Source organism: Microcebus murinus, chromosome 19 (genome assembly GCF_040939455.1).
Source record: "Microcebus murinus isolate Inina chromosome 19, M.murinus_Inina_mat1.0, whole genome shotgun sequence".
NCBI lineage: Eukaryota > Metazoa > Chordata > Mammalia > Primates > Cheirogaleidae > Microcebus > Microcebus murinus.
The window spans coordinates 29,431,319-29,441,681 of NC_134122.1; the positions used below are offsets into that span (position 1 = coordinate 29,431,319).

General features: G+C 63.1%; 1 protein-coding gene across 2 annotated transcripts in view; it reads left to right on the forward strand.

Annotated features, from left to right (window-relative positions):
* The window catches only part of COL26A1 (collagen type XXVI alpha 1 chain), a 136,798-nt gene extending 127,395 nt beyond the window's left edge, over positions 1-9,403 (forward strand). For both annotated transcript variants that reach the window (XM_012759465.2, XM_012759466.2), the window contains exons 6-13: positions 400-498; positions 934-1,086; positions 2,362-2,445; positions 4,155-4,207; positions 5,351-5,386; positions 6,671-6,721; positions 7,947-8,031; positions 8,755-9,403. In XM_012759465.2, the coding sequence (XP_012614919.1) occupies positions 400-498; positions 934-1,086; positions 2,362-2,445; positions 4,155-4,207; positions 5,351-5,386; positions 6,671-6,721; positions 7,947-8,031; positions 8,755-8,915 (722 nt within the window). In that variant the 3' untranslated portion in view covers positions 8,916-9,403. The remainder of the gene's footprint in view (positions 1-399; positions 499-933; positions 1,087-2,361; positions 2,446-4,154; positions 4,208-5,350; positions 5,387-6,670; positions 6,722-7,946; positions 8,032-8,754) is intronic.
* Positions 9,404-10,363: the final 960 nt, after the last annotated feature.

Consider the following 10,363-nt stretch of genomic DNA (forward strand, 5'->3'; position numbering starts at 1 on the left):
CCATACTGGGGAGCACTTTGCCACAGACCCAGTTCTTGACCCTGAGTAGGGACACGGTAGGACTCTCGGGGGGGCTTGGCGCTGAGAGACCTGAGCTGCGGCCTGGCTCTGCGACCCTGAACAAGGGGCTAGACCTTTCAGACCCTCAGTTTCCCCATGTTTAAAATGGGAACAAAAGCAGTTCTTGGGATCATAGATGTTCACAGGTGCAAAAATGGTTTGTAAACTGTAAAGAACAACAAACCTACAGTGACCCTGGGGCCTTCACCTGTTGTGGGGGAGGGGGACAGGTGGGCGGCACTCCCAGGGGGAGGTGAACCAGACAGCCTGGGGGTCAGGCCTGGAGCCATCAGAGGCGGCCGGCCCAGGGTTCTGAGGCCCGTCTCGTTCTCTCTCCAGGGCCCCCGGGACAGACGGGACCGCCAGGGCCTGCAGGCCCCCCAGGCTCCAAAGGTGACCCAGGCCAGACAGGAGAGAAGGGCCCAGCAGGGCCCCCTGGTAAGGCCCCTGCCCCCATGTTGTTCCCGGGGGGAAGGGGCTGGGCTTTCTCCCCCACCTGAGCAGGTGACATCCCACACACCCATGACCCAAGACCCGGGTCCTGCAGGGGAGGGATCCCTGGTTGAGCAGCTTGGGGCCGGCACAGGCTGGCAGGCGTCCCTGGGGTCCCTGTCCAGAGCTGAGGTCCCTGGGAGGTCCTCGCCTCTGCCTCCCTCACCCTCCCCAGCCGTCCCTGGTGTCCCCTCTAGACTGGGCTGGGAAGGGGACACCATCGCACATACTCCGGGACACTCCTCCAGGAGGACTGTGGGTCCAGAGGCCACCACTGTGTGCCCTGACTGACCCCCTCCCCTTCAGGGCCTCAGTTTCCCCATTTGTAATCTCTCAGCCTAGGCTCTGCTCTCACTATGACTCCTCTTCTCCCCACTGCAGGGCTCTTGGGGCCACCAGGACCCCGAGGGCTTCCTGGAGAGATGGGGCGTCCTGGCCCCCCGGGACCCCCGGGCCCAGCAGGCAGCCCGGGCCCCTCAGCAAACAGCCCCCAGGGCGCCCTCTACTCCCTGCAGCCGCCTACAGACAGAGACAGTGAGTACCGCGCCTGAGCGGCGTGGGCAGGGCTGGGCCGCAGCGTCTTCCCTTCCAGGGGTCCCGGCCTTCCTCAGAGGATCCCTGGGGAACCGGACTTGCCACCGATGGGGACAGAGTCAGCTCGGGAGCCAGGCCAAGGGTCACCGGGGAGTGGGGGGATGGTGCTGGCCTCAGCCCTGCTCTTGGCTCCAGCGTGGCCTGTCCCTACTACCACGGCAAGTCATGCAGCAGAATTAAGTGAGCCCCTACTGTGCGCCGGGCACAGGGCTTTAGTCACTGGGATGCAGCAGGGAGCGAATCCGGCTCTGATCACACTGCAACGTCCCCGCCCACACGTGGGAGGTGGGGCCGCGGGCCCAGAGAGCAGACGGGACCAGGACTCTGAGTCCAAGGGACAGGGAGGCACGGGTGGGCTGGGCAGAGGAGCCTGTGGGAACATCATTTTTGAAGTCCCCGAAAGGAGCATCATTTTTGTTAAGTGTCCTGGGCAATTGGGAGGGCAGTAAGAGGAAGGTGACAGGATCAACTGTAAATTCTGAAAAGAGAGGATGGGTCAGTGGGCATCCCGGGCACCGTGGCGGGGGGACATCAGGACGTGTTGGCTCACTGTCAGAGAAACCCGACCCCCCTTTTGCTGGGGCTTCCGTCCTCACAGGCAGCACGGCCTTCCTCTGAGCATTGAAATCTACGCCTGAATCCCCGTCCCTCTCCCAGCCTCAGTTTCCCCATCTGTAGAGATGGGTACACTCCCCGATAGAGCCACTCTGGAGATGGAAACACACAGCCCCAGCGGGTGCCTACGCCAGGAGGACGGGACTCTTCCCCGGCCAGGCGGGGTCCTGGCTGTCCTCAGTGGGGACGACGGCTGGGCCAGGCCAGGGGCAGGGCTGGGGGAGGGGCGAGCACTAACTTGCTGTCTGCAGACTCGGTTTCCCCACCTGTGCAGTGGCGCAGGGATGCTGGGCAGGGAGAGAACAGATGATGTTCTCGAATGTGAGTGCCTTGGAGGGGGTCTCAGAGGACAGTAACCTGCACCCCTGGGCCAAAAGGAGCCATCTGTGGGCTCCAACCTGCCCTGGTCTGGGCATGATGTCCTGCGTCTGGTCCTGCCCCCTGCCATCGAGCCCCGCTCAGACAGGACGCTTTTTCCCGAAGCTTCAGGGCCCTTAAGGGACGCAGCCGTCCTGGAGCTGGGCAGCGTGCTCGGGGCCAGCCTCCCAGCACTGCCAGCTCTGCCCCGCCAGACCACTGGCCACTCTGTTCTTCCCACAGATGGAGACTCACGGCTGGCACCTGCCATTGTGGACACAGTGCTGGCGGGTGTCCCAGGGCCCCGGGGTCCCCCCGGCCCACCAGGTAAGTAGACAGCAGCACAGCCGGGCCCAGACGGAAGACTGCCCAGGGCTTGGCCCAAGCCTAGGGGCCGCAAGGGGGCTGGAGGCCGGGTGGAGTCCAGAGCTTTGGGACAGGGCTGGGATCTGGTTCTGCCCCAACCTGCTATGTGGCTTGAGGTGAAGCCCCTCGCTTCTCGGTGCCAGTGCCCCGGGACTGGACACACAAAGCCCAAGTGATTCTGCTGGAACATGTGGACCCAGGCTGCCCTTGCGTGGGCTAGAGTGGGACCCGCACCGGGGTACATGGAGGCCCAGGCAATGGGGTGTAGGGTCAGCTTAGGGGGTTCAGGAACCGTAGGGGCAGGTGGATAAGAGACAGGAAGTGCCAGGCCTCTGAGGCTGAAACCAAGGGCCCTGGGGCTCAGTGGGGTGGGAACCTGCTCTCAGGCCTGGCCTGAGCCTGTCCTCCAGGGACCCGCCCTGCCCGGAAAAGCCTGTCGCTCATTGCTTGTCACTCATCCACTCTCCTGTGCTTTTGACAAACGTTCACTGGGCACCTGCGACCACACGTGCTGGGCAGTGTTCTAGGTTCCTGGGACACTCGAGTAATCAAAACAAAGGTCCCTGTCATTGAGCAACTGGCATCTCATGGAGGATGGCAAGCCGTGCGTGAACACCATGAATCAGTAACTTGGGTGGGATCTGGGACAGTGACAGGCGAGAAGCCGGGCTGGCGGGCACTGGGGCAAGTGGGGCCTCAGCACAGCGAGACATTTGAGCCGATGCTCCAGGGAGGAAAGGAGGTGAGCGGGGGGTACCTGGAGCCTCCAGGTGGCCTTCGGGTCTCAGGAGCACTCAGACTGGAGGGAGGGTGCCTGTTTCTAACACTGCACCCTGGGGTGCCCCACCCCACGTGTCCCCAGGTGTGGGAGTGGGGCCACGTTGGCACAGCCCAGCAGGGGCTCCCCACAGTCCGGGAGGCCCAGGCCTGTGCAGAGCCACTGGGGACAGAGGCCTCAACCTCCATGAGAGCCAGACGTTAGTCATGAGACACCCTCCCCATGCCGGGCGCATGAGACCCAGCCTGACCCTCTGGGCACTCCACGGCCCGTAGGGGAGACAGACGTGTATAGCACATAGCACCGTGGCCATGGGCGGTGGCTGGTCCACGTCAGGGGATTGCCTAGAAGTGGGGTGGGAGGAGGTGCTGGGAAGGCTTCCTGGAGGAGGTGACACTCAGCCTAAGACTAGTGGGAAAGAGTTTTCTGGGAGCGTGGATGGGGAGGGAAGCTCCAGGAGGAGGAACAGCGTTGGCAAAGACACAAAGCAGAACTTTCCAGGAGGGTACCTGGGAGTGAGGGTGGGAAGGGGCAGGGCTGAGGACTTCAGGATCCCTGGGAGGTCCCTACCTGGTTTGTTTCGAAAGCTCGCTCTGCGTGGCTGCGTGGACGTCCTAGCTGGTCTCCTAGGTCTCATGGATGAGGCTCTGGGAGGGGAGCAGGCGGAGGAGCAGGAGCCACAGGAGGGGGCGGGTGGAGGGAGGGCTGTGGGATCCGAGGAATGGGGGCCGGAGCACCTGGCCCCCACAACTATTCATTCAGCAAACCTTCATTTGCTGCCCAGGGACAGGCCCAGGGCAGCTGGGGGACAGGAGGCTGAATGCTCCCCTAGAGCTGAAGGGGGCAGTGGGCGTCTCTGGCCCTAGGTGAACATCTGCGACTCTGCCCACAGGTCCCCCAGGACCGCACGGTCCCCCGGGACCCCCAGGAGCACCTGGCTCCCAGGTGAGGACTTTGCCATTTCTGGAGTGGCTTGGGAGCAAGGTAGGCGTGGGGTTCTGGTTCTGTTAGTAACAGTGCCCCTTGCTGCCCACTTCCTCCATGCCGGGGAGGTGGTAGCAGCACCCCCATTTCATAGATGAGCTAACTGAGTCCCAGAGAAGCCAGTGCTGCCCAAGGACACACAGAGGGTGTGGGCAGAGCTGGGCCAAGTCACTCAATGCCCACCTCGGCCCCTCCCTCCCTAAGAATTGCCCATGGGGTGGGTGAGGCACCCCGGACCCTAGCCTTGCTCTGCCTCCCATGCCGTGCGGCCCATCAGGCCCAGGTGGTGGGGAGAGCAGGTGCAAAGGCCCGGGGGCAGGGAGTGAGCAAAGGAGTGTGGTGTGGGTTGAGCTGCAGAGGGCAAGGCCTGACCTCTGGGCCCAAGTGTAGGCTCCTGTAACCAAGAGGGAGCCCCTTGAGTTCCAGGGAGGATTTACGTCTTTAAAAGGCCTCCTGGCTGTCGTGGGGGATGGGAGGCAGGAGAGGGAAGGAGGCTGGAGACCAGCAGGAGGTCCCAGTGGACAGGGCAGAGTGAAGAGTGGGGCTGGACAGGTCTGGCTGATGGCGACAGCTGGCGGGAGGGGAAGGGCAGGCTCTGGGTTCACTCCCGCGGGTCTGCAGGGACCAGCCAGGAGCAGGAGGGAGCCGTTCCAGTTCCACAAGAAGCGAAGGCTTCCGGGTAGGGGTTACTTTAGGGAGAGATGGAGTGGGCGTCTCGTGGTCAGCTGGGTGGAGATGTCAGGGGACGGCCAGACATGGGTCTGGGGCTCCGGGGAGCCGTCAGGGCTGGTGTTAGCACAGGAGGGAGGGACTGTCGCCATCACCATGACTCATGCCCTCCAAGTGCTTGACCGTCTGTCCCCTTCTCCATGGGACAGCCGTACTTGGCATCACCCCACTTTGCAGGTGGGAAGACTGAGGCTCAGCTGAGGCCCAGGGCCACACGCCAGCCCCAGGTGGCTCCAGGACTGGAGGCCCTTGAGTCTGGCCTTTCTGTTCCTGCCAGGCCTCCCTCCTCATCCTCAGACCCAGAGCCCAGTCGGGGTCGGGGCTGGAGACTGGGCGGGCACAGGTGGCATCTCACATGCTTGTCTGTTCCTGCAGGGCCTGGCGGGAGAGCGGGCCGCGGCGGGGCCGTCCGTAAGTCTGTCTGTGCGATGGGCCCGGGCCACGCCCAGGGCGCCCGGTGGGTGGGGTCTGTCCCAGGTGGCCCTGCCTGGGCTCTGGCTCCCAGGGCGTGTGAGCGGGGCCTGAAATAGCTCCCGTCGGGGTGAGGAGGCCGGAGGGCAGCAACCTCAGGAACTGGGGAGAGCCCTAAGTCTCTTCCAGAGCCCCCAGAGCCCTGGCTAACGCGTCCGTGACCTGGGCCTGGGTTAATGTGCTGTGTTGCCCGGGGCCACAGGTTAATGTGCTGTGTGACCCGAAAAGTCCCTTCCCTTCTCTGAACCTCCCAGAAGTAAGAGGCTTAGACAGCTGGCTTCTAATTGCCCTTCTTGGAAACAAAAATTTATGAGTCTCAACTCCTGCCTCCAAGGCCAAGGATGCAGGCACTTCCCTCCACCCAAGCCTTACTCCAGGTGCAGGGGCGGGGGAGGAGGAATAGATCCTTGCTGAGCACCTACTGTGTGCCGGCCACCATGGAGGTACTTCCCCCCCCCCACACACAGTACATTTAAGCTTCACAGAGACTCAGCGAGACCACACTTCATTATCCCTATTTGCCAGAACCAGCAGCTAAGGCTCAGAGAGTTTAAGTAACTTGCCCAAAGTCACCACAGCAAGGCAGCAGAAGAGCTGGGATTTGACCTAGGAGTGTCGGCCTCATCCTGCCCCCTCCCATGCTTCTGTCTCCTGACAGTAACAACATGGTGACCACTTCAATGGCACTTCTGTCTGCCAGGCTATGGTCTAAGCTCATTGTCAATATAAACTTCCTTAATCGTCCTAGTAATTCTCTGAGATAGGTACTGTTACTACCCTCATTTTATTTATTTATTTATTTATTTTTTTAATTTTAGCATATTACGGGGGTATAAGTGTTAAGGTTACATATATTGCCCATGCCCCCCTCCCCCCTTGAGTAAGAGCTTCAAGTGTGTCCATCCCCCAAGCGTTGCACATCTTACTCATTGTACTAACCTCATTTTAGAGGTGAGCAAACAAAGGCACAGAGAGGTAGAGACTTGCTCACGGTCACACAGAAGTAGCCTCTTCTGCCCCAGAAGCCTATGAAGCCCTTAAAACCGAACCCAGACACCTCCTCATGCCCTGGGGTCGCGGGCTCCCCTGCTCTGCTCACCCCAGGGCAGGCGTCCTCTGGGCCCTGCCTGCCCAGCCTGCCCTTGACTCCCCGCAGGCCCCCGAGAGGGTGGAGAGGTGTCCCCCACCTGGTGCCAGGTGTTGACTATGTGACTTCCTTCCTAGGGTGAGCCCGGCCTGAAGGGGGAGGAGGGGGACAAAGCGGCCGCCACAGAGGTAACTGTGCTAGAGTGCTGTAGGGGGAGGGGTGCCCCGCAGATCTGTACCCACCCTGCAGGCAGTCCCTGCCCTGGGAAGCTTGTGGGGCAGACTGCGTGAAGGTGGCTGGGTGGGGGTGCCCAGGTGCGGTGGGTGTCAGGGCTCGGTGGGCCACCTGCACAGCTGGAGAGGCGAGGCTGGGGCAGAGGGACCTCCAGGAGGTCCTTGCAGTATCAGAGAAGGGGAAGAGGCTGGAACCCAGGCAGCGAAAGTGGTGCAGGCAGCAGCAAGGAAGAAGGTGGGGCCTGAGCCCAGGTACACGTGTCACTCGCCACGGGACTCTGGGAAGTTTCTGTGACACCCTGCCCACCCACATTTCATGAGAAGAGCATCCCATGGCTCACGGACATGAGGCTTATCTGGGTCCCTGACAGAGGGGCCTGGAGCCCCACCCCCCGCTCCGTCCCCATCCCAGACGCTGTGTATGGCTCAGCTTCCCGGCACCTTTGGGTTCCTGGCGGGGAGACCTCTTTCCTGTGACCCAGGAGGCTGCTGTTTGGTTTCCTTGTGTTTAGTTTTGAGCTAAATTAATCTGAATGTGAGAAAGACCAGTCATGTTACACCAGCAAAAGGTACCATTTTGCTGCCACCTCCCAGGGCTGGGCCACCAGCTGGGGACAGTGGCCTTGTCTCTCCACTGTCACTTTTCTTTCCAAAGTGGCCTTGACACCTGTCTTCTTGAGAAGTTAGCACCCTGCTTTGGGTCATTCACGTGTCTCCATATGCAAGGTCCTTGGTGCCAGGAATGTAGGCTCCGTTACCAGGAGCCCCACTGCTCTTCCTTGCCTGGTGCAGCCACACCTGGTCTGTCCCCGGCCTGCCCTGCAGCGTTAACGTGGCAGGGAGCTCCCAGCTGGGCAGCCCAGGAAGGAAATGAGAAAGCACCTCCCCACTGAGGCCTTGTGTTGGGTGCTCTGCCCTCGTTAGGGTATTTTCTGGAAAAAGGACACTCAGGAGGAGCAGCCAGGCAGCCACGTCCAGGCTGTGTGGCACTAGGGATGTTGCCTGTCCCCTCTGTGCTTTGGGCTCCTTGAACATGGGCCTGAACCTCAGCCTCTGGGACACTATCTGCAGTGACGGTGGGGACAGGTGGGAAGAGGCAGGGGTGGGGGCTGCAGCGGGACAGCCCTGACCCCTCTCTGGAGTCCACCCTGACCCTGGCCATTCCCCCGGTCCCCTCCAGGGCGAGGGGGTGCAGCAGCTGCGAGAGGCGCTGAAGATCCTGGCAGAGCGAGTCCTCATCCTGGAGCACATGATTGGGATCCACGGTGAGCAGCGACCAGGGCCACCGGGCTGGGACCCTCCCTCCCCTCCCCCACCCACCCCCTGCTGCCTCGGGGCTCGGGCCTTCCTGCCCCCAAGAGCCTCCACGTGGCTGCCAGACCAGATGGTCTTCACCAACGCCCAGGCCGATGCCGCCCCTCCCCTGCTCTGGGACCCCAGTAGCTCCCTGCTGCCTTCCACTCCAGGTGCATCAGCCCAGCTCCCCAGGCCCTCCCGCATGGCCCTGTGGGGAGCGACACCTCCCACTCCCACACCTCTGCTCAGGCCAGGCCCTCTGCCCGGGGAGCACTGACTCCCACCCAGGACCAGCTCAGAGATCTCTGCCACTGCAAAGCCTCCCCCCAGCCCTCCTCTGTCCTCACGGTGCCCCAAGGGGCCTGCCGCTCCGCGGTGGGGTGGGGTTCCCACGTCTCTCCCTGGCCCACCGGGATCCCCTGTGCAAGGTGGCACGTGGCGCCTCTGCAGCCCCTCTGGAGCTCAGGAGGCTGGGTGGTGGGCGAATGGGGGAAGGGACAGGAGAGTGGGTGGACACATGGGCACGGGTGAACGAGTGAATGGGCGAGTGAACGAATGCGTGAGGGCCTGAAGCCCGCTGCTGCTTTGCCTCCTCCGCGCTGGACGAGGCCTTCTCTCCACTGCCGGGACGGGGGCAGAGGTGCTCCGAGTGCCCGCAGGCTCTGTCTGGAGCGCCCCTGCTCTCCTTCCAGACCCCCTGGCCTCCCCCGAGGGGGGCTCCGGCCAGGACGCCAGCCTGAGAGCCAACCTCAAGATGAAGCGAGGCGGCTCCCAGCCCGATGGCGTCCTTGCTGCCCTGCTTGGCCCCGACCCGGGGCAGAAGAGTGCAGAGCGGGCCAGCGGCAGGAAGTGAGAGCCCAGCTCCTGGGATAAGCCCCACTGTGGCCGGAGACGCGGCCCCGGAGGCCCGAGCTGCTGCCGGCTCCTGAAGGCGCCCCGGGGGCCCGGGCTGCAGACACCGACTGTGGGGGGACGCTGGCTCCTGGGGCCCGAGGGTCTTGGGGACAGACGGCGCCTCCAGGGGCAGGGTCCAGAGGGGACCAGCACCCTCGGCAGAGGCCCATCCTCTCCCACCCCCCACTCCCTGCTGGACACGGGGTCTGGGTGGGCCAGGGGCGGGTATGAGAAGAATCCTAATACTCCTCATTTACTGAGTCCCTGCGACATCTGGGCCTGTCCAGGGCTTTCCCTATGTCGTCTCATTTAACCCTTAGGAGGTAGGCTTATTATCCTCACTTTACACAGAGGACCCAGGCTCGGAGGGTACAAATTACCCACTCGAGGCCACCAGCTCATGGATGGCTGGGGCAGGATTTGAACCTGGGGCTCTCAGCTCCTGAAGCCCGGTGTTCTCAGCAATGCTGGTTTCCCGTCTTCATGAGGAAACTCAGACGGGAGGGCGCAGGGCCAGCTGAGGGGATGGCGGGGCCCTGCATGGCACATCCCAGTCCAAGACCACAGGGCCTCCCTTCGTCGGCCCCCTCCCCAGGCTTTAGGGTCTGCTCCTCAGGCTGGGGAGGCCTGACTGGTAGCTGCTCTCAGAGACCAGGGAGACCCTGAATACATCACTGGAGGTCACATGGACTTGGGGACTGTGACAGAGCAGCACTGGGAGTGCAGGGCCGCGGACCAGGTTGGCATCCCCCACTGAGCCCCTGCAGGCTCACCGAGCCCGCCCCGAGCCAGAGGAGGGGCGCTTCATGGGAATGTCCCTCAAGGTGGGACTTGCAGCCCAGGCCCCTCCCAGCCTCCCTGGGAAACCTGCAGGGTCTGCCTGCTGGCTCAGACCGCAGTCCTCCTGTGACCTGCCGGGCCCTGGTGTCACCCTCCTGCTGGGCCAGGACCCGGCATTCAGCGACGGAGCAAACTCAGAGAATCAAAGGTGCTGGCGCCACCCTGGGACACGTCTCCCCTTGTGGCAGGAGTGACTGTCCCTGGCGCTCTTGGTGCTCCTGGGAGGCTGTGGCCTGGTCCCTCTGGGCCCTCGTTACCTCTCCCAGCCCTCAAGGCCCTGATGACCCCTCCTGGGGCAGGTCTGGAGGGGAAGCCAGAGGCGGCGGGACCTCTGACTGGCACACCAGCCTGTCGCGCTGTTACCGTGTCTGACAATAAAGGTGCTCTCCCCACTGTGGGTCTGTCTGTGTGGCGGCAGCAGTCCCCGAGGCTGGGCTGTGGCCCGTGGGCCCAGGAAGCCTTCGGGCAGCTTTGGCCAGGCCCGAGGCTGGCCCAAGGCCTCAGAGGCAGGGAGGCCCAGCTCTGCCTCCAGGAGCCCCCCGGGGTGCGAGGAATGTGAGGGCAGCC